The sequence below is a fragment of the Nasonia vitripennis genome, chromosome 5, assembly GCF_009193385.2.
Source record: "Nasonia vitripennis strain AsymCx chromosome 5, Nvit_psr_1.1, whole genome shotgun sequence".
Lineage (NCBI taxonomy): Eukaryota > Metazoa > Arthropoda > Insecta > Hymenoptera > Pteromalidae > Nasonia > Nasonia vitripennis.
This window is the reverse complement of record NC_045761.1, coordinates 4,866,292-4,888,343: the sequence shown is the minus strand read 5'-3', so window position 1 is coordinate 4,888,343 and position 22,052 is coordinate 4,866,292. Positions and strand designations below refer to the sequence as shown.

The window sequence follows — 22,052 nt, the reverse complement described above, 5'->3', positions numbered from 1 at the left end:
AACGGCCATATAAGATTATGATAATTTTGCAAAATAATCAGACTTCGCATAAAGTCGACAAAAGTGTTTTGCATCTCATCCCAGGAGCTGTTGCAGTGTTATGAGCAGAGAGTGTCGATTCGGGGGGAGACAATTCTGCAAATGAGAAAAGTCGGCGGAGGAGGAAGAGAGATAGGATTTTTATCGAGGTCATCCGTGCCCACAGATACAACACGTACTTGCACCCATACAGACTTGCAGCTTAGATATAAGGTTTATTCGGCGTTGAGCGAATTAAGCTACGTCAACTAGCCCGCGATATTCGAAGAGCCATGTCGGATGAGGATTTCTCACGGACTTACGAGAATTTTAATTGATCATTCATCACGCGAAAAAAATAGACAAGCTTTACATCCTGAAGCGGGTAAAATTCGCGATGAAGAATTTGGACCGCGAGCGTAGCTCGCGTCATGTAACCACCCCCCTCTACTCTGAACGGACCTTATACGAGAGAGCATAACCCGCGACTCGAGCGAAAGCAAGCGAGAGAGAGAGAGAGAGAGCCATCTCCTAGTGTATCCCTAGGGTGCATTCGAATGTAAACATGGCCGCCGGTGTATTGTGCGACGAGTATTTCGAGGAAAGCAAAGGGGCCCAGTCGCCTCAGCGGACGTAATGAACTCTCGGGAATATGCGCAGGACGGACCCAGGTAACGCAGTCTCGCTAAGCCAGCCCGAACAGTGTCCCGCCCCCGCGTCCGCGAGCGTCACGATCTGCGCGGGGCCGAGCCCGACTTTTTTCCGATATATAATACATACCTATATACCTATACATGTATATATAGATACATGCAGAGAGGCTTATAGTGTTGTCGCGCGCGCGACTCTGACCGAGAAAAAGCAGGCCAGCTATATATCTATGTAGCTGTCGATCGAGAGAGAGAGAGAGAGAGAGCGCGAGTGAGACGGAGAGTGCGCGCGCGAGGGAGCGACTAGCGACCGCGGGCGCGACTATATACCTACCTACTACCTACTCTCTCTCGGTGGAGGCTTCTTTTTTTCTATGTAGGTCGATCGAGTTTTCGAGGCCCGCGTGCGCCGCGTCTTCGACGAGTGTGTGTGCCAGAGGGAGATATGTCCAGGCCCGAGGAGCGAGCACGAACAGCTGGCTACTGCTCCGTGGGCCGCTGCTGCTTCAGCTGACAGCCAATTAGTGCAACTCGAATGTATAAGGGGGACGCATCAGCAAGGCGAGAGCGACGTTCCAAAACAAGCCACGAGCAGGCAGGAAACTACTGTTGGACGAGCCTAGGCATATATTACAACACGTCGTTGACGCGTATATCAGTGTTTCCAAGTACCTAGTGCGCGCATCGCGAGGAAGTCTCTCGCTCCCGTGTGCAACGAGTGACGACGAGTGTGCTGGTGCTGCAGTTCGATGGGCTTCCGAGGATCTATGACGTTCGCGCGATCAAAGCTCCGTGTTATGGTGCCGATGGCTGGATAGACATCAGCGAGAGTGAGAGAGAGAGAGAGAGAGAGAGAGAGAGAGAGAGAGAGAAAGAGGAGTGGACTGCTGCTTTACGAAATCGTGAATATATATCCGAGAGACCTCGTTATGTGCATATCGATGTGTTGTGCGATGCGGAGGAGGCAGCGAGTGCGGAATCTATCATGTAAAGAATAATATACGTTTCTTCGTCTTGTCTTCTCTATGTTTGTGAATCGATATATAGTTTTGTTTGGCTCGCGTTTTGATTGATTTTCGCGATGCACACCTACAATTGTGACGCGAATTGCTTTCCTCATGCACCTAGCTCTCTTGCACTTGAACCAGTTTTAAAAGCACTGAAAACTTAGTGCACAGGGACTGTTCAAGGCTGCAATTTCTGTCCTCAGTATTGTTGATTGGCTTTTGTTGCAGTCCAACATGCAGTCGTTTGTTTACTCTTTTGTGTGCAAAAAATTCAAATCTTTTTTTTAATGAAAAATAGCAGTGGAGTACAAACAAATATGGACGTTAAACTTTTCCTATTTAAAAACTCTTGTGCTTCTCCAGCACTTGCCAAGTTGCCAAGGCCAGAAACATCATTAAATTTTTTATGCCTATGATAAAAATAGTTAACAAAGCCCTGCATTTGGTTGTTACTTCACTCCATAGCAAGAATTAGTTTTTTTACAAGCAAATCACTTTCAGGCTGGTGTCTGGGTAAGCGATGAACGTATTCCGGGCCCTGATCCCGTGTGCACTGCAGCGCAGTGGCGAAAGTGGAGCTGGTGGGGAAGGCGACAGCAGCAGTGGTGGTTGCTGGTTCACAGGAAGAGGACAGGGCGATGATTCACGCATGACCCATAGAATGGGAGCATCAGCCTCTTCGAGCCTTGCGCCCGTCGGAGGAGACTCGGTGCAGGCAGCCAGGCTTTCAGCCTCTGGCAATCCTGATCCACTGAGTATTATTGTTCGGTAAGCAATTCTCTTGTTATATCCATACTTTATCTAATACACTTCAAGTAATTCATCTACTTGTAGTTTATTTCATGAATTTCACACATGTAAGCTATTGATAATTTTACCCCCTGAATGTAGTTCAAAATTGATATAGATTCATCTTTTGTATGATGACCATCCTTATGACCACTGTAAAATAATTGATTTTGACTAGTGTGACAACATAATTTGAATTAAATAATATGACAAGAAATAAGAGTACCTTATAGGCATTACTATAATGTTACTTGATGGACACATTGTGTTGAAAATTGAAACAGCAGGCATTGTGCTACCTTCAGATATATAGGAAGGACATACTTTGTAAACCTGAAATGGTAACAATATTAGAGATTGTAAAATAGAAGATTCAATTCTTTAAGTCGTACAGTTTTGATTGCTCTAGCAGCAGCATCATAGTGTTCAGATGAAGGATCTTCTTGCCAAGGATCAAATCCAAGCGTCATTTTCAGATCATAATCATTTGCACTTTTATAATGGTGCCATATTTCATCAATATATCTTTTAAATTGCTGAAATGTTCTATCCGCAGTTTGATTGGGCACCAAGCGGACTGAGAATCTTGCCTTAATCCTAGTATAGCAAAATTTTGCGATTTTTTTATATATTTTGATACTTATTTGAACTTAAATATTTACTTATTGGGTATTGAAGCACAGTCATCTTTATCTGCAGCAGCTGATATTATATGAAATGCATTGACAGTGAAACTAGGTAAACGTGTTTTGTGCATCATTATTCTTGATGGTATTTCCTTGTGCTCAAGGTACATTACACCAGTTTCTTTTTTTAGAGTTTCAACACAGAAAGGTTCTTTTTTGCAATGATCATAATCAACTTCTGTGATTGATTTGACATCTTTTATAAACTGAAAATGATCATTTAAATTTAATAAACTGTTCTCAATAATTTCTGAATGATCTACATACTTACTTCAGAGATAGCAACTTTTCCTTGTTTGTCTACAAGAGACCCAATTACATTAACTGCATCCATGAGAGGTTGATTAAAAGCTCCACCGTACGTACCACTGTGTACTCTTTTATTGCCACAGCTCACTTTTAATGCAAAGTGACAAAGACCTCGATAACCATATTTCAAACAAGGCATTTCATTCACCATTTTATCAATTGTTAAACAAATGTATTCAACGTTATTAAAAAATTCACGTTTCTTTTGCATAGCATTGAATAAACTTTGACTATACAATTCTGATGTGGCTTCGATCACGAATTTCATGTTTACTGGAATTACGTTTTTAGACATCTTGTAAATCTTGAGAGCATTGAACCAACAGAGTAAAGGGGCTTTGTTATCTGAGATACCGCATCCATATAGTCTCCCAAGCTCCTCAGTCAATTCAAAAGGTGGACGCTTATCACTCTGTGTTAGTGCTGGTGACAAAGTGTCTGCAAAATGTTAATTACATGACTGTTGATGAGGATGTGGAAATTAGTTTACTTCTCTAATTATGTAATTATATATTTACCAATATTTCCATAAACACATATTGTTTTGTATTCCTCATCAACAAACAAATCTGCAAATAAAACTGGTGGAAGGTTTGAGTTTGCTTCATTATTTCCATCAATCACATCTACTGAGGCTCCCAGAACTTCCAATTTTTCAGCACAAAAATTTAGCTACAATTTTTATATTTAAGCATTAGTTATTATTTCTAGTATGGGATACAAACATTACCATTTTCAGCACATCGCTGAAATGAGTTGGATCAGTTGATACCGATGGTATTGACACAGCATCTCTCAAATCATCTAGAAGAGCTTTTTTATTTTTATCTATCAAGTTGAATAATTCTGGAATTTTAGTTTTGGGTGCTATTCGATCATCATCTTCTAAGTTGAGCATTGTTACCTAGTAACAGTCAATCAAATTCTAAGAAATATCTGTAAAAAAATATCTTGCAGCTTTGTCATCGAAAGTATTACTGCTTAACTTCAAGTGATAATTTTTTAACAAAACCTGACATGGCCAACTTCACTTTAAACAAACAGTCTAAGCCAACAATGTTCATTTTCAGGGAGAGAAAAAAGCGCGTAACGGGATTTGCAACGCTGCGAAAGAAGTTCATAAGGCGACGGCGCTCGTCAAAGGCCTGTGACCATGGCCGCATAATTCGCGAGCTTGTCTCAAGCTGGAGTCCTTTGGAAGCGAGCGCCTTGCTGGAGGAATACGAAGCGTTAGCTGCCCTCAAGGACCTGCACGTGCAAGCGGAGCTGGCCAGGCCACCCGCCGCCACCTTCAAGCAGGACCTCTCGACACTCTATGACTACAAGTACTGCACAGACGTCGATCTCGTCTACAGGGGCGCCTGCTTTCCCGTACACCGGGCGCTTCTTTCGGCGCGATGTCCATACTTCAGAGACTTACTCGCTGGTTGTCCGGGTTAGTATATAATATAGTAGTTAATGAAGCCAATATTTTGCATGAAAAACAGCTAATAATCGATTTAATGTAATTTCAGGATACGGGGCTCGCATATGCTTGGAGTTACGGAGCCACAACATCGAGGTGTCGATGTTCTCGGGTCTACTGCGCTACCTGTACACGGGTGACGTGTGCCCGCACGATGGCTCCCTCGATGCGGGCCTACTGCGCCGGCTCGGCGAGGAGTTCGGCAATCCCAATCCTCTGGAGCACGACTTGCGCTACCTGTTAGACACGGGAAATTACGCGGACGCAGCCCTCGTCTTCACCTCGGACAGCGATTACCAAAGACCGGACAGCGGCAGTAGCGAATACGGCTTCAGGCCAAAGCTGGAGCTGCCCTGCCACAAGGCCATACTCTCGGCTCGCTCGCCCTTCTTCCGCAATCTCATCCAAAGGCGAACGAGATCTGGCGAGGACCATACGGAGCGCGCGCTGCACATACCCACGCGGATAGTCCTAGATGAGTCGGTTATACCCAAGCGATATGCCCACGTGCTACTGCACGCCGTCTATCTCGATACGGTTGACCTCTCGCTCATACTCCGGGGCAGCGGCTGCGGGAACAGCGCTGGCAGTCTAAGCGAGGTAATGTCTACTCCTGTCTTTATTTCTGCATTATTATTGTGAGGCATTGATATTTAATGGACTTTTCAAGGTTCAGGCGTTAACACATACGGGTCGAATGCGACCTAGTCCATTAGAGGAAGCCATGGAATTATATCAAATAGGTCGATTTCTCGAGTTAGATATTCTTTCACAAGGCTGTGAAGATCTCATTTTGGAATGGCTCACGTTAGACTCTCTTCCGACGGTTCTCAAGTAAGCTACTCTTTTATTTATACCGCAGCGAAATTTAGGTCATATGCTCACGTCTCTTATGAAATTGAAAACAGGTGGGGCAGCCAACCTCACGGCTCGGCGTGGGTGCACCGGCAAGCGCTGCATTACCTTAGAGAGGAATTCCAGCCGGTAGCCTCGTCGCCGATCCTGCATCAGCTCGATCATGCGCACCTGTCGAACGTCCTGCAAAGTCACTTTTTGCAGGCTAGCGAACTCGAAGTGCTCCAGGCAGTGCTGAAATGGGGTGAGCAGGAACTCGTTCGACGAATGGAGGACAGGGAACCGAACCTTCTGAGCCACACTGTTCACTCAGTCGCGAGAAAGGGCGTTAAGAAACGGGATCTCAGCGATATCGAGCTCCGCGAGATACTTAGCGAACTTCTGCCGCTCGTCAGGATGGATCACGTTTTACCGCCGAATAATGAAATACTTGCGCAGGCTATTAGGAGAGGATTGGTATCCACTCCACCGAGTCACATGATCGGCGACGAAAGGGAGAACTTGAGAATAAACGCTTGGATAAGGGGTGGAAAGAAAAACGGATTATTCGTGCGGCCTCGTCTTTTTATGCCATATTATGAAGAAATAAAGGTAAATATCCTCTATAATACTTAATTTATTTTTACCAATATAATTCAACAACTAAAAATTTTGTTAACAGGCTCTAGTCGAAGAACAAATGGTTCAAGAAGCAGAACTAGTAAGGCTGAGAAGAGCAAGATACATCCATGATATTCCTGACACATTGTATATGGTTGACGAAAAACCAAGGGTAATGGGAGCTGCTGGAGTCGATATTTTGGCAGCTGCTCTACCAGGTAACCACGCACTTTAAAATCCTGGTCAACTAGCAAAATCGCAATGTTTTAATGATTTGTCCATAGTTCCAGATTCTGCTACTATGTCAGCTATGCTGAAGCGCGAACAAAAACTGAGACAATCTCCCAGTTGTCAACGAGCCATCAGCTTACCGCTATCGTCGCGTCATGAAATCAACAGACAATTGCGATTGCGTGTCGTCAGAGAATTCAACTTACCCGACGCGGTGGCTGATCTTCTCGAAGTGAGTAATACAAATTCAATTTTCGAAGCTTATAACATTAATCTAGGCTGCGAATCGTAATAGCCATATTGTTTATTTGTCTAGCATACTATTACTAAAATATCACATAACATTTCTTTTGTAGTATTTTCTATTTGGAATGAATTAGTGTATAAAATTTCGGTATCTTTAGAAAAATCTACGATTATACATCTATAATTACAAAACTTTATCGTATACCCAGAGCTACAGCTCTTTACGCAGTATGAAATCTAATAATTCAAAATTAATGCTGCTTAGATTTAGCTGACCTTCATTCAGCCATAATTTTTGCACAGCTTTTTGAGCAAGTAGCTAAACTCATTCATCTGTTTTTACAAAATCTTGTAAACCGAGCCTACATTCCTAGGTATAGCTTTGTCTATCTTTTCATTCGCGTGTAAAATGAACATTTTTTAATTTTTTTTCTCGTGTAACAATGTATGCTTTTTGTCGATAAGTTACAATGTACTAACATTAAAATCATAACAAAGTTAGGTATATATTTACAGAATTGTCACAAATAACAAATTTTTCGCATTCAGTCTTAACTAATGTTCGAGATGACCCAATTAGTAGCTCTCGTTTCTTTTTTTTTTTTTTTATAAAGCTCCAATTTTATCCGAGAAGAAAAAGACAAATAACGCGGCATTTAATTGGCTAGCCATCCATTCTTTACAAACGTTAGTAAAACGTGGAGCAGCTTGTCCTCGTAAAGCTGACCCTTGCCGATGCTTAGGAAGGCCTCCGAGTTCTTAATGCTGTTGACGTCAGGAGCAGAGCCTCGAGTTGCCTTGATCACCTGAATCATCATAATACATTGCGGGAATTTGAGCGGTGCACACTCTTTCAGCAGTCTGTCGAACTCTTCCCTGGGAAAGTCCTTAGTGTCGACTTTTAGCGATTTCAGAGTGTCGATAAACGTTTCGTAATACAGAGTGATAAGGTCGTTCAAATTGTTATCGATGATTTCCTTTTTCGCACTGGAAATGAGGAAAAAGATCAGATCCTTCATACCGTAGTCGCAGGCGCTCAACTGAAAGTCCACCATCTTCATGCCAAGGATTTTGTTGTTGTTGCTGTAACGGTACATCATGTTGTTCACCCAGAAATCATTGTGAACGAAGGTACACCAGCGTTCTGAAAAAATATTCAATATTTTAATGAACATCAAATTTTTCAACCTTTTTATGTGGTATCCTTGAAAATTTTGTAAACTTACCGATTGGTGGCTTGTTCTCCTTTTCCGTTTTCTCACAAAATTCCAGTGTTTTAAACACTTTATCCATGTGTGGTTTAGCATCGTCCATTTTCTTCAGATTGTCCACGGCCTTGCCGATCATCTCCATGACGCACTGCATAGCAACATCGTTGTGTGCAGGCACGAGACCCGGTGCAATCGTCTCCGCGAAATCTTTTGGATTCAAGACTCTATAACCACAAGTAATGGCGTGTAGTTTCGCGAGTTCGCGTGTTCCGTACTCCATGTGCTCGAGATCCATTCCTGCAATACGGTCTTTCGTCGAGTAGCCAGAGTAGTTGAGGTTCTCGAGAACGATCGAGGCTTGGCTGTCGAACTTATCACCACCAGCCAGTCCCATACGACCTCCATAAAACTGTGGGACGAGTTTGATAAGTTCGTTCTCAGTGATCCCACTGTTCATCTGTGATAGAAATAATTATAATTTAAGTTAAGTCATTCTCGTGGTTATTAAAGTTGATTTAACTAGTATTAGTAGAACAACGAACCTGAAGCTGAAGGAAAGCCGGAGCAATTTTTGTATAAAAATAAATCTCTTTTTTAAAAGCCATCGGACTATTAAAAAGGTCCAGTAGGTAGTCAGATTTAGGTGGCATCTTGCAAACTAGGTGATGCGTCTCCGGTTTACCATTTTTTGTCACGTTTACGTTTACGGCCAGAATGAGGCTGCCGAAGTTCTCACCGGGGTCCGTGAGATGTTTCCAGTCAGTCACCTGAACAGATAATGGGCCGCCCAACGTCTGCTGGAGCAAACCCTCCAGGTCTTGAAGCGGCACCGGCTCGTTTAGTTCTGGCATATCTGAAAAAAAGTAAACAAAGTTTTTATTCCTAGATCTTAGCAGTTCCATTTATATGCTAATTGGAAAATGTAATAAATAAACTTTCGATGAAAAACTTTATTTGAATTTTAGTTTCACGTCGTCTGCGCTGACAATAAGTGTAAACTTTTTTTCGTATTTTCAACCGGTTATTCAAATGCGCAGAAGTAATAACTTTGACAAATTATAAATTTAATGGGACTTATCATTGTGCTCCGACTAAGTATGCATAGAGCTTATCAATTCCTTGACCTGGTAAAACCACTCAATAGCACAATTTTTAAATTCCACTTCATCAGTCTCGATTTGCTCTTCAAAAAGAAATTGGTAAATCACACCGTGTAAACTGCTATCTACATTCTGTGATTAAACTTGCGGTTTGATTTACATACGAATAAAGATCAAACCTCTTTGACGTATATGAAATCGATTTGCTCTAAAAACTCATAATGCAATAATTAATTGTTCTTAACTCGACTAATTGTAGGTTTTTCAAATCATGAATACGACGAAAGATGGAAATATTCACTTATCCAATTGCAATCAATAAATTTAGACCGAAGAAAAACTGTAACAATGGGATTCCAGAACTCGATTAATCGACACAAGTGTCAAGAATACAATCGAACGAGATCAATGAGAAAAAATATAGAATTAACGAAGCTTCATAATGCATGCCCGTCTAGCTCATCTGTTCCAAGAGGAATTCTTCGTCACGTAGTTGCAATTAGTCGACAAATTTCGTTACAACGCTTCAGTCATATGTAAAAAGTCGTTTCAGAAAAAATGCGGACGTCGATGAAACAAAACGTCCTAATGAATAAGGCAATTCTATTAAGAAAGATCGGAGGCGTCGATGTCAGTGAAATGCAAACCACACAATAATGATTCAATAATGGTCGAGATTTCGCGAGACCCTCGCACCGGATAGTCGTACAACGTGTAAACGTTGCTCGTATGGTCGTGAGTCTTTATTCAAATGTATATTATCAATATGCATCGGTATAATCGAGTCTAAAGTACAAAGAGCTCTGCCTCGCGCGACATTTCGTGTGTCGTCTTACGTGTGACGTCGACGTTTGCTGCGCCTGCGTTATGCATTTTTGCGGAGATGGATCGTGCGCGCTGCTGTGCCAGCTAAATTGTAGATAAGGATATATGTGCTTAAATTTCGATGGCATGATCGCAAAGTGCTCGAAATTAAAGTAAGCGCCTTCGTTGCGTATTATAATTTTATACGAAAAAAGTTTTTTTTTCATTCTTGTATTCGGAGTGAAATGATTATCCATATACTTTCTGCTCAGCTGCTTGCAATAGCTTAATAAATTGGGTATTTATTATCTAATTACTCGTCAAGAGCTGCTTATCTCAAGGCTATTAATATTCAATAAGTCCACCTGCTCTATTGATTATTTACAATCCTTGATCGATTCGTGTGTTCAATAAAGTAGCATAATATTGACAAATCGCATATATAGCGTTACAGCGACGCGGTCAGGTAACTCAATCTCGATACTCCGTAAGCTACTCAAATTAAAGGCGAGAGTGCCTAAACAGATACACGTCTAGCTCTAGGCTCTTGGTCGTGGACGACAAATCTTCGGAGAGACCGAACGTGCCAAGAAGTTTATTTCGGATGCAACAGCGTCGGCCGTTGAGCCATGCTCCACTTGCCCGCGGAACGGGAGTGAACAATCGACTTTTGCTTGATGTATGGCTTTTTCTAATTTAATAAGTGCGTGTTTCAGCGCTCTTGTTAGCACAGACATCCGATAATTCTTTTTTGTTCGCTTCACTTATTGAACTTCTGAGCAGAAATGTTTAACCATTAATTAGCTTCGCTTATTTTCTTATGCAATCTCTCTCACGTAACGACTCGAAAATACCACTATTTTGGCAGCGCCGAAAGCATACTTCGTAGAAGAATTTTCTTTGCAAATTTTTTTTCTCGATGATCTAAGAGGATATGCGAGTTTCTATTTAAAACTGCATACTATACGAACCACAGCGCAACAGCTTTCATAATCATTCTCGTCATAATTATATTGATGCATCTCAACTTTCGATTTTTAATTAGTTCGTTATACTTTAGACGTACTTTGTTCTCGTACTTTTCATTACGTCTGTGTCGGAAATGTTCTTAGAACAATAATTGAAGTTATTTCAGCATTACTGCAATCTTTTTTTCACACCTAATTACCTATTCTGCACAATATTCTCTGATACAAACGAGCAGTTTTACTTTTACTTGGTTTTCTAATTATACTATAGTGCATTGGGTAATTTTTTTTCCGAGTTGAATTGTTGAAGAGTTATTTTACTTTATTTGAAGAGTTTTTTTAAATTCGAAGATAATCCGAAAAGTCTGATATAAAAGTAAAAACGCGTCTCAAATACCTTTAAAATGACGTTAATAGTGTGGTAATGATAAACCGCAACTATTAGACGCGCATTAACATTAGCATCTAATTGTAAAATCATCCTCTCGAGTCCATGCAGGTAAACGATCTAGCGGAGCGTTGGTTGAACTTCTTTTTTTATGCCCCTCATCTTAGCAAAGAAAAGCTATACACAGAACGTCAGGAGAATTACGTAAAGATTTTGGCTTCCGTGTCTGCGTTACTCTGGTCAATTCATCAACGTACTATGATTAATTGACTGCAATTCTTATTCAAGCGTCCTGACATTGCGTAAAGCCTTCAAAACGCTAGGAACGTGCACGCGCGGGGAGTTGGAATCGGCTCATTGTAAACGTAGTCACACGAGACACATTCCGCGATTGCTAATGTTTGGAATGCTTTGGCAGAATCGATGATTCACAAATTTACGAGCAAATGCGTGGTTTGCATCAAATTTTCGATATTTTTTTTTCATTTCGCAATACAAATTTAGCCGAGCGTTGTTGAGTGTCAGATACGAAAAATAAAATAAGCTATTCTTTTCCGCGTATCGCTAGACTAGCGGTTGCCACGTCTATCGCGGTTTGAAAAAAAAAACGTCTAAAAATGCTCCACAAGTTAATGAAATTGTATGCTACTGCGTTTGCAATATAGGTAAAGCAATTATTTTTTAGAAGTCTAACCACTTTATACTGCGCCGTTCGAATGAAAATCAATTTTCATTGTTATTTTCCACTGTTTGCGAAGACCAATAACTGCCTCTCTTCCAATCTATTGATTATTTATTGTAATTTCATTTATTAATGCTGCATTCAGTTATTCGGTTAATAATTTCTTCATCGGAGAGAGGGTAAAAATGGAAAAGCACGCGTGTAGATGTTGTCCGATATGAGATATGGGTTTTCCCTCGGAATGTTCATAAAAAAAAAAATACTTGCATATTCATACCAATTACATAAAAGAGACCGATTCAAAGTCAATATTTGTTGACAAACAGTTACACTGTTTCATTCGAGACAAAAATAGACTGTTTCATAGTCGGTTTAAATCGACGTCTATTTCACAAACCTAACGTATCGTACAGATTTACGACGCTCGCGTTAATGTACTGCATTGAGCCAACCTCCTCTAATCCATATACACATCAAATCGTGCGAGAATTTTTATTGCTCGAACGAATTACGGCATCCCGGAATCGCTGACCTACGACTACAACCGATTGAAATAAAAATATCTCGCATTTTTTTTCATTTAGCTTTATCCATAACGGTTTATAACAACAGGCGCGCGCGGTTGACGAGCGATATATAGGTGCGCGCAGTATTTACCGTAGCTTGCAAAAACTAATTCCGCGCGAAATGCGCGAGTGAGAGTCAAAGACAATAAAGCCGCGAACCCGATTTCGTTTTGCAGAAAAAGGCCTTTCTATACGCGATCTCATATACTATGGCCGCGCGGCGTTCTATAGTAGTGTTCGAAATTTTTTGTCCCGCAACTCCCTCATCATAAACCGTGTAATTGCGCGCGCCTTTAAAATTTAGCGCAAATCAACCATCAAACTCCGAGGCTGTGTTATTGCTGCTATGATTTTTTTGCCGTTTTTACATCTTTTCAATTTGCCTGTTCGTACACGGCTCGACGGAAGAGCAAGAAAGACCGGCCAACTGTCCGTACGTCTATACACGTAGATTAGACCTTGCTTTTACGACGCTTTCCTCCATGGAGACAATTACGATTCGCCTCTTATTGCTGTCGAGGGAAAAATCATTTTTAACTTTAAGCGAATAATGTTGATGCAATCTTGTAAATAATTTTATAAGGCAAAGGTACTTCAATTGATTTTGTTCGTTATCTGAAGACAAATATGATTTGACGGTAAACGTCGAGCGAATCGGCACGTGAGGCACCTGCGCGTGCTATATGTAGGTAATCATTTTACAAGCTTAACATCTATTGAAGCGTCGCTCTCGCATCATTGTACAAACATCTCACAATGCAGCGTATACGACTGCTCTAATAGAGGGAGAAAAAACGCCTATTGCGCGAATGGTTGCCGCTATTAAAAAGCACGGAAATAAGATAGACATAATTTAGTGGTGATTGAACTCTTGGTTAATCGAATGAGCGGGACACTCTATTAGAGCGTCGTAGCATGTTCCCGTTGACAAATCTAATTAATGAATGAAAAATTATGGCATCGCTGGTCATTCGGTATTTACCATAATTTACGCTATACAATAACGTCTCCTGTGTCTAGGACGCGATGTTGTTGTTGGGCTTATATTTGGCACTGCCGGCTTCACTTCGATCGGATAATTTCTCAAAATAAATGGCGTGGATCATGAATTAGTATAGATATCGTGTAATTCACGGTTGTTTTCGTAAAAATAACGTACACGATTCACATGCTTTTTATCTTTTGTCACGCACAACGTGACTTGAAATTCGCGAATCTTGCATCTCAACGCTCAAAACCGTACTTCTTAAATCTTTACCGGATATCACAAACATTTTAAAAAAATTCCAATTCGCCGCGGAAAACTTTCGCCTGGGCGCGAACTTTTCAAACGCAAAAGCTTCCAACACCAGCAATTAACGAGTATACGTATCCCTTAAGACCAGCAGCCGCGAATTTCCTATAAACCAGACGAGAAAAATGTATACACGCTTTTTTCTATTGCATATCAGCGATAAGCTCTCTTTTCTAGATACACACAAGCACTCGCTGTCCTCGTTTTCCTCTGCGGCGCTGACAGCAAAATGACTCACCGAATTTTGTTCAAACTGAAAATCTAAGATCTCTCTCGATTCACTGCTGGTGTGTAATGTATCCGCTGCTACTGCTGCAGGTCGATCTGTATATCACGAGTGTTTAAAACTGGAGCGGCGACGACGACGCAGGAACGACCGAACGAGGCTACGTCGCGAAGTCGACTACTGGTGCCAGCACGAACTCTCGGCTCTGCTTGACTTTGACCCTCCGCTGCAGCCGCTGATTGGCTCACGAGCTCGCGCTCTACCCCGACGATGCGTAAGCGTCTAACTGTTGCGGGGAACGAAGCTCCGACTGCGCTGCCGGGCTTGGAAAATGAATTGGAGAGCGGGAACCACGTGCGTTACGTCATGCGCGTGCGGCTGGCTCGCGATGTGTTCACGATTTTTCGTTGCGCTTATCTTGCTGCGGTGGGCTAGATACTCGCTGGTTCCTTATACATGCGCGAGACTATTTTGTTGTTGTGCCTTTATGCAAATGGATTGCTCTGGGATTTCCCTGGTTTGTGTATAGGAAGCCTGTGTTTTTGGACTAATTCCCCATAGCGATTGAGAAATCGGTCGAGAGATGCTTGTCAGCTTGATTTTTTGGAGATAGATGTGGAGCAACTTGTAAATCAGGAAAAGGTCGACTGTTCGAGCGGTGTGATTTAAATTTAAATTCACGATCATCAATTCACGACGATCGAGGCATTATTATCTTAACTTTATTACGTTCGACGCGGCTATCCGCTGATATAGGCTCGTAAAAATTGTCCCGATAGAGAAGCGCAAAATAAGGGACGTTGCAAGGAAAATGCTTTTTGCGCGACGATCATTAGTACGTATGACTTTTCGCGTACATCTGTCCGGGGAATATTTATGCTATTCTCTGATAAACCTCGTGAAGTCATTTATGTACATTGACGCTATAACGTCGTATGCTTGAGAACTGCTCTCATCTTATTTTTGAATAATTACAATTTTGTGCATACAACGTTGCGACATTCCGCACGTGTAATAAAACTGGCTGAAATCTCCTCAATTTTGTTCATTCGTCACCCTGCATTCTCGAAGCTAATTATTTTCTCTTTGTGAAACAATTTGTGCATGATAAAAGAAAAGTCAAGATGTCAAGTTTGCGCTATGGGTTACTGCGTACGACGTCAAAGTGGCGTATCAGATGTTCAAGGTAACCGGACCCTTGTTACACGAGAGTAACAAAAGCTCGAAGTGAATGACCAGACGATCGTCAAGAGCTTTCGATGAAATAAATCGCGACATCATGTACTTGTGAGTCTGCGTTATTTTGACAGACGCGGTAGCCTTGGAGGGATAAGAATTGTTGTTAGAAGAGAATCTCTAAACTTCCCGCGGAAATGTGACACAATGCAGTCGAATCCCAAGCGAATGGCTCTAAAAATTGTTCTCAACAGCTGCTCTAATGTATGAAATTTCACATCTTCAATTTCAAGTCAATCAGCCTAATGAATGCAGAGCAGATCTCTTTTAATTGCGTCTCAAGGCTCTGAAAAAATAAGTCCAAGCGAATTTGCTGCGACTTTTTAAGCTCGTTCAGAAAATTGAGTTTGGGGTAAAAATAAAACGGTATAGTGTCTTCGTAAGCAAGAATATAGCTTACAATGCGACTTATACTATGCCAGAACGTCGAGGATATAAAATTTTTGCAACGATTTAATAAACATATTCGCAGAAATTTACGAACTTACATGAAATAGATTAGTTTGTTAAATATAATGCCACGTCACTTCCGCCTCATGGTTATACCAATATAGATGTTACGAGTTCATTTTCAAATCTAAAAAAAATTAGAATATCTTTATCTACGCGTGAAACATCGGCGCAATGGTAATGCAGTTTATTATCAGCGAAAAATAATGTTTTTTTTGAGAGCAGCTAACGGTTCTTATGTAAAATGCTATTATAATTGGAGTGAACGCGATAGCGCCGGTTTTTCGGCTAAAATATTTTTATAGCTCTATACTGAATACGCGAAAGACGTATACATTTCTTCGATAAATCGGTGAATTCATTAAAGAAAAAAACGTATTATTCTCAACGGAACATATCATTATTGTGATAGTGTATAATCGGTTCGAAAATTCATCATTATACGATGATTTGATTTCACTCGAATCATGATGAAAATGAGTTCTTACAGTTAACTATCACTTATGCAAGCTTGAATTAACACGTACTCATCGATATTTTTAATCATTGTTTTAAGAATGATAACCGCAACGCATTTTTTACATTGGCCCATAAATATGCATCGACATATTTTTGCATCGTAACTCAAGCACATTCATTGCACGTCGGCGTAAAAAGTTTTTGAAAAAAAAAAATAGTTTTCAAATTCATGCTCTAACAGTTATTAAACCATGAACAGTTACTAAAGTGTCCATCTCCCGCGTTGTTTACCAACATTGTTTTTTCCTCATCGATGTAAGTTCGATGAATAATCATTACAATCAAAGCTCGCACCATAACGTCAAATATTTCACGAACATACAAGATAACATTTTTTTTATAACCCATAATCTTGCGATAAAACGTCGGCATTTTTCTTTATCATTGTTGATATAGTTTTAAAAACCTGATTTTCTCAGTACTTCAACTTTTTATCTGTATGCCATCCGTTATATATACCGTAACATTAGAAAATGTAACATCATCTTTACAGAGCCGAAATGAAAAATTTCCAATTTCCTGGTAAACAATAAATAAAATTAAATAATTTCTGTTGCAGAACGCAGCGTGCTACAGCCTGGGAGAGTCGGACGCGAATTCGGTATCAGCCGACGAGGACTGCGGCTCCATGATGGGCCTGGGCGGTAACAGTGGTCTCGGCGCCTCTGCGGCTATCTGTTACGGGCGTAATATGACTTTCCCGCGACATGCAGCCTCCTACGCACACAGACACCACGAGCTGCCAGCCATCGTCACCGAAGGAGAGAACTACAGACTTTCCGCCGAGGTATGCATCACTGCACCATCTCTCTCTCTCTCTCTCTCTCTCTCTCTCTCTCTCTCTCTCTCTCTCTCTCTCTCTTTCTCTCCCTCTTCCTGGCAGCGCGCGAGCGAATGCTTATTTAATTGGGTCTCATATCCCTATTTGAATCTCGTTACTGCCGCCGTCGCTTTTGATGCGCAACAATGTGCGCAGCTTGCGAGAATTGAGAGAGAAAAGACGCTCGGGACAATTTTAAGGGAGATTAAATGGATTTAGGTGCTGGCAAATTTGGAACGGAGAGAATTAGTGACTGGGAAGAGATTGTTTATAATTGAACTATCAATTGTTGAATGTAATCGATGAACCGATCTGCCGAATACCATGTCACAAGCGAGTACAGGAAAGGCAGCAAGACACAATCGATGTCAATGAGTAATTTACTACAAAAGAACTTTGCAGTCTCCTTCGTTTTCGACGATAAAGATGTTTCTCTCCTATTCATTGTCACTGATCCAGTCGGCCTTTAAATGTCACTAATTTCTGCCATTCCAAAAATAGACTCGCCTCTCTATACACTCACAACGTGCCTGGAAAATAAAATTCCCAATGTCTCAAAGTCTCGCGAATATGTTTCTTTTGAAGCTTTCCTCTCTGATCTCTTGCACGCGCATTTTCAGCACCTGGAGAGCAACTCTTGCAGCGACGGCCACCTCTCGGGCATAATGCCGGACGTGGCAATGGCCACTGCCTCTTTCGGGGCCCTCCAGCTCGTCGAGCAGCAGGAGCTCGAGCTCGACCTCGGTGATGGCGCTTCCCACCTGCTACAACAGCAGCAACAGCAGCATCAGCACCAGCAGCAGCATCAGCACCAGCATCATCAGCAGCAGCAGCAACAGCAGCAGCAGCAACAGGCCTCGTCTTCCGCCGGAGGCGGCGGCCAGCTTCACCGTCCCCTTCTTCCGCACCAACGCCAAAGACACTTTCCCGGGCTGCCGCCCGCACCCTACATGTACCACCGTTCTGCCGGTGGTCTGCCGCGATTTATATAGGACGAACTGAATTGTCGTCGACATCGCGACTGCCCCGACGATTCATACGAGAGGATGATCTATCGATAGAGGTAAATCAAAGCGAGTTTTTTTAGGGCAGCCAAGGCGTCTGCGTGCGCTTGTTTAGAGTGCTGCCTCTTGGGAACTCGACTTTGTAAGTTATATCGTCCTGGGACTTTTGATTTTTTGATATTTCATTCTTTGTAATGCGCAGCACGCTTATCCGTACAAGCGGAGGGCCGACAGAGCCGAGGAAACGAACAGTGTAAACAAACGGTTAAGAACAAATATTCGTCTCTCGTGTAAGAAATGTATATACTGCCTATATAATCTGTAATTTGTCATACCAGGGTGACGCGCATTCCAGTGGCTAAGCGGCGGCGAGCGCGTCGTTTTGCTTCTCTCGTATTTAGTCAATTTCATAATTTATATTTGGAAGATCTGATTAATTTTAAATTTGAATCGCGTGAGTTCTGTTGTTATGAATACAACTTTTCTTAACTTGAACTTGTTAGCAGCAAATATTGCGAAATTTTATTTATTATTGTTAGAAAAAGTTTGATTTTTACGTTAAAATTAAAAACTATTCAATCTCTTAGAACACTGGGTAGTCCGTTTTCACGAGCTATAAGAAAATCCTTGATTTTCCGTCATCTATAAATATCGCAGAAACGTGAGTGATTTACTAAAGCAAATAGAGTAGAAAATAGAAATATGCCCATTATGAAGAGTACCTTGAAAAGATCTGAAAGCTCTATAAATATTTATTCTATGGGCAAATTTGTTTTCATGGTTGGGCTTTTAGCAACGTTATTGTTATTAATAATTATTCAGATATCACGGGACAATTATAATGAATCTAAATTTGGTGGATAAAAGACTATGGTATACAAGTGCGTTCAAGACTTCTCTTCGCTTGCGTAGCCAATGAGAGTGCGCGCCACTTGTGTTCACGTGCGTTGCACACGCGCGTGTGCGTGTATTATATCGATTTTTGCGCGATTATAACTGAATCACGCGAATATATGTATGTGAATGTGAGTGTGTGTATGTATGAATGCATTTATTGATACAACGATAATCGTTTATAGAATTTTGCTGATATACTATTGGTAATAACCCAGTGGTCTTTCCGCGTTGCAAATTTTACAAAATGGTTTTTTGACTCGTATCTTATGATATTTTTTTTATTAGCAAAAATTTGCGTTATGCATTAAATAGTTTCTTGCAATGCATTAATAAATTTTTTGACTGAATCCTGAAAGGATATTTTTTTTTTATTTTGGCTAGTGATTTTCTTTGTATCTATTTTTTACCATAGTCAATTTTTTATTTATTGTTTGATGATCAATTTTATCGATCGCGCTTAGTCCTTTAATATCTTCCACAATCCTATAAGTAAATATGTAAAAAAATATTTCTGCAACACTTGTTGCTGAATTTTCGTGCAAAATCCAAAGTATCTCCAGTTTCCACTAGAAGGGTTTCAAAAAATTTTAAGAGTTAAAAGATAGTTTTTCTGCTGCCAAAAGATGCAGTGTGATGGTGTACAATGATATTAAGAAATTAATAGTTGTGTGCAAATGTAAACGTTGATAATTGAAGACGAATATGTAACGTACATGCACCATCGTTTATATTTGTATAATATTATATATATATATATATATATATATATATATATATATATATATATATATATATATATATATATATATAAATATGTGTTTTCTAATAGTTAAAGGCTTAAAGGGTGTTAGCGATATCAATAATATGTTCATAATGATTATACAATTTTTTTTAGAATCTTCGTCCACTCTCGACGTGGATTTTTATTTAAAATATCGTACTCAAGTTTACTGCCATTTTCTATAAATTTTATAAGCTCATGGTCCTAATTTGAAGCAACCTAATAAAATGCTCATAGTTATGAATATGCAATACGCAATATAACTCAGTTATCTAAGTACTGTTAATACTGATGCTCTAATAATTTAAGTTAATAAATCAAGCTAAGCATAGCAAGTAACGACTGGAAAGTACAGCTTTCAGATCACAACGCGCCTCTTATCCTATGTTTTTTAATGCGCTTTATTGAGATTTACGATATATTAGTTCACATATTTTGTCTGAAAAAATCAACTTTTGTTCGTGATAATTTGTTATTGATGAGGCCTTCATTTATACTTACGTAAAGTTGCAACGTATTCTCACATTGAATTTCGTCCCTTACACCCTTTTGGCTTATAACTGTTAATGTATAAAAAAGCACTATCAAATCTTAGCAAATGGTTTCCTTGCATCAGTTATATTGTCATAAGTTTTTGGCTTGAACCTCGAATCGAAGGCTGGCTGCGTCCAGTCTCTATTATATTGAGGGACTGGGCACGTTAAGTCTAGATAAAGAAAAAAGTAACATTAATAATAGCCTTATAGCGTTATATATATTGCAGTCATTCGGTGAGAATACAATTGTTATTTATGATCTTATAATATGGTATCGTATAAAGCACTAAATCATAGTGTAGTTTTAAAAACGTCTACTTTAGTAGTAAATATTGAAAAACTGGCCCGATGGTATCCAATTGGAAAAAAAATAATACTTACAAATAGATTATTAACTTTTAACAAAAATTACAGAAAAGTATGCACTTTAAAGCGTTTTTTCTGAAACACTTAATCTTTTCATTCTATACATCAATATTGTACATGTCAGCTCTTTTTTCTCTTACTAGATACTGTATACCACTTTATATTACTTTAAGGCCGGTTCAATGATTTATAATTTAAGACTTTGTAAAAGACTTCGTAAAAGACTGCATTTGATTTTTCAGTTATAATTGAATTGTTAATTTTTAATCTAATTATTATAAATGTGCAAAGAAAAAGTTAATAATGTAATCATGAGCTAAAGCATACTTCGTTCTGTGTATACATATATGCCGTTCGGTTGCTCGCATCCCGTCATGTTCTCATTCATGATATATACATACACCTGACATTTATAGAGCAAGAAAATGAGTTGCGTCGGAATTCGAGATTTGGTAAGCGTGCATTATAATGTCGAATATTTGAAATGATTCAATATTCTTATGATACTGTGCTAACATTTTAACTTTTTTTTAAATCTCTGTTTAAAACTGTTAAAATGTGCAAGAGAGTCAAAGCTTTGCCTTTGACAAACTTATACCCTTTCATCAACAGACGCATAAGCTCATGAAAATGAAAAGTATCAGTCATATATCATAAGAGTTTGAAATTATTCCAGTAATTCAGATAAATCATTGTACTCTTACCATACATATAGATGAACATAAAGATAAAGATAAAAAAAACATTACAGTACCTTTGTCGTTTGTGACTATGTACAGATTAGCAGCCGTAGTAAAATATTGTGTAACAGAACTTATTTCCTTGAGGGTATAAAGATCGAAATGAACGGGGAAATAATAAGATCCACAAGAAACCCGTAGTGCTTCGAAGAAATACTACTGGCAAATTAGACATTGCGAGTGAACGACATTTTTGGTGGCCAAGCAAATGGCACATCATCCTTAAAGGACCAATGTAACTAGTAATCGATTAATTGTAGAAAAAAAAGAAAAAGTCTCTATACTTTATACAGTATGCATGCCCGCGAAAAAAAAATTAATTTAAAATCCTTGTCGAGGCCAAATCGACCGACAATCTTATTCTTTGCTCTTCAAAGCGCCGATTTCGTTACTTGGCAAAATGAAAAGAAGACGCTTATTTTTCATGATGATATAATATTTATGAAAATTTCACTGTGGGTCTTTTCATGCAATCATTATTTATGATTTCATGGAAGTTTATTTTTCGCGTGCGTTATAAATCATGCGGAAATATACTGTATAAATATTACAAGACTATTCTGTCGTTCGTACCTTTCGCTGACCGATCGTACGCTATTCAGAATTTC

The 22,052-nt window shown here is 39.9% G+C and overlaps 3 protein-coding genes across 6 annotated transcripts; 1 reads left to right on the top strand and 2 right to left on the bottom strand.

Annotated features, from left to right (window-relative positions):
- The first annotated feature begins 551 nt into the window (after positions 1–551).
- Positions 552–19,376, top strand: LOC100120706 (BTB/POZ domain-containing protein 7). Of its 3 annotated transcripts, none has more exons than XM_008210858.3 (10): positions 552–689; positions 2,177–2,443; positions 4,530–4,894; positions 4,974–5,524; positions 5,595–5,758; positions 5,833–6,370; positions 6,441–6,597; positions 6,664–6,842; positions 16,860–17,087; positions 17,741–19,376. In XM_008210858.3, exons 2-10 carry the CDS (start codon positions 2,196–2,198, stop codon positions 18,110–18,112), a joined length of 2,802 nt encoding a protein of 933 aa, XP_008209080.1. In that variant the 5' UTR covers positions 552–689; positions 2,177–2,195; the 3' UTR covers positions 18,113–19,376. The 3 variants fall into 3 exon arrangements, with proteins under 3 accessions (XP_008209080.1, XP_008209079.1, XP_008209081.1); XM_008210857.4 differs by lacking the exon at positions 552–689 and adding an exon at positions 735–1,655; XM_008210859.4 differs by lacking the exon at positions 552–689 and adding an exon at positions 1,034–1,655 and having other exon boundaries at positions 5,601–5,758.
- Positions 1,715–4,443, bottom strand: LOC103316591 (cytosolic non-specific dipeptidase-like). Of its 2 annotated transcripts, none has more exons than XM_008210852.4 (7): positions 4,232–4,443; positions 3,978–4,131; positions 3,422–3,897; positions 3,127–3,356; positions 2,857–3,061; positions 2,691–2,797; positions 1,715–2,617 (listed from the first exon to the last, which is right to left on the bottom strand). In XM_008210852.4, the coding sequence occupies exons 1-7, from the start codon at positions 4,355–4,357 to the stop codon at positions 2,500–2,502; spliced, it is 1,416 nt and encodes a 471-aa protein (XP_008209074.1). In that variant the 5' UTR covers positions 4,358–4,443; the 3' UTR covers positions 1,715–2,499. The 2 variants fall into 2 exon arrangements, with proteins under 2 accessions (XP_008209074.1, XP_008209072.1); XM_008210850.4 differs by having other exon boundaries at positions 4,190–4,441.
- LOC107981755 lies at positions 6,378–14,435 on the bottom strand. The gene is made up of 4 exons (XM_016988254.3): positions 14,108–14,435; positions 8,610–8,920; positions 8,083–8,524; positions 6,378–8,000 (listed from the first exon to the last, which is right to left on the bottom strand). The coding sequence occupies exons 2-4, from the start codon at positions 8,916–8,918 to the stop codon at positions 7,513–7,515; spliced, it is 1,239 nt and encodes a 412-aa protein (XP_016843743.1). The 5' UTR covers positions 8,919–8,920; positions 14,108–14,435; the 3' UTR covers positions 6,378–7,512.
- Positions 19,377–22,052: the final 2,676 nt, after the last annotated feature.

What these genes read in the sequence shown, in the direction of transcription:
- LOC100120706 (XM_008210858.3), top strand. Translation starts at nt 2,196, where the DNA reads ATGAACGTATTCCGGGCCCTGATCCCGTGTGCACTGCAGCGCAGTGGC. An exon ending in GCGCTGGCAGTCTAAGCGAG is followed by an intron (nt 5,525 to 5,594) that starts GTAATGTCTACT and finishes GGACTTTTCAAG; the next exon opens with GTTCAGGCGTTAACACATAC. An exon ending in CATATTATGAAGAAATAAAG is followed by an intron (nt 6,371 to 6,440) that starts GTAAATATCCTC and finishes TTTTGTTAACAG; the next exon opens with GCTCTAGTCGAAGAACAAAT.
- LOC103316591 (XM_008210850.4), bottom strand. Translation starts at nt 4,357, where the DNA reads ATGCTCAACTTAGAAGATGATGATCGAATAGCACCCAAAACTAAAATT. An exon ending in TCAGCGATGTGCTGAAAATG is followed by an intron (nt 4,132 to 4,189) that starts GTAATGTTTGTA and finishes TAAAAATTGTAG; the next exon opens with CTAAATTTTTGTGCTGAAAA. An exon ending in GAAAAGTTGCTATCTCTGAA is followed by an intron (nt 3,357 to 3,421) that starts GTAAGTATGTAG and finishes GATCATTTTCAG; the next exon opens with TTTATAAAAGATGTCAAATC.
- LOC107981755 (XM_016988254.3), bottom strand. Translation starts at nt 8,918, where the DNA reads ATGCCAGAACTAAACGAGCCGGTGCCGCTTCAAGACCTGGAGGGTTTG. An exon ending in CGGCTTTCCTTCAGCTTCAG is followed by an intron (nt 8,525 to 8,609) that starts GTTCGTTGTTCT and finishes TTTCTATCACAG; the next exon opens with ATGAACAGTGGGATCACTGA. An exon ending in GGAGAACAAGCCACCAATCG is followed by an intron (nt 8,001 to 8,082) that starts GTAAGTTTACAA and finishes ATATTTTTTCAG; the next exon opens with AACGCTGGTGTACCTTCGTT.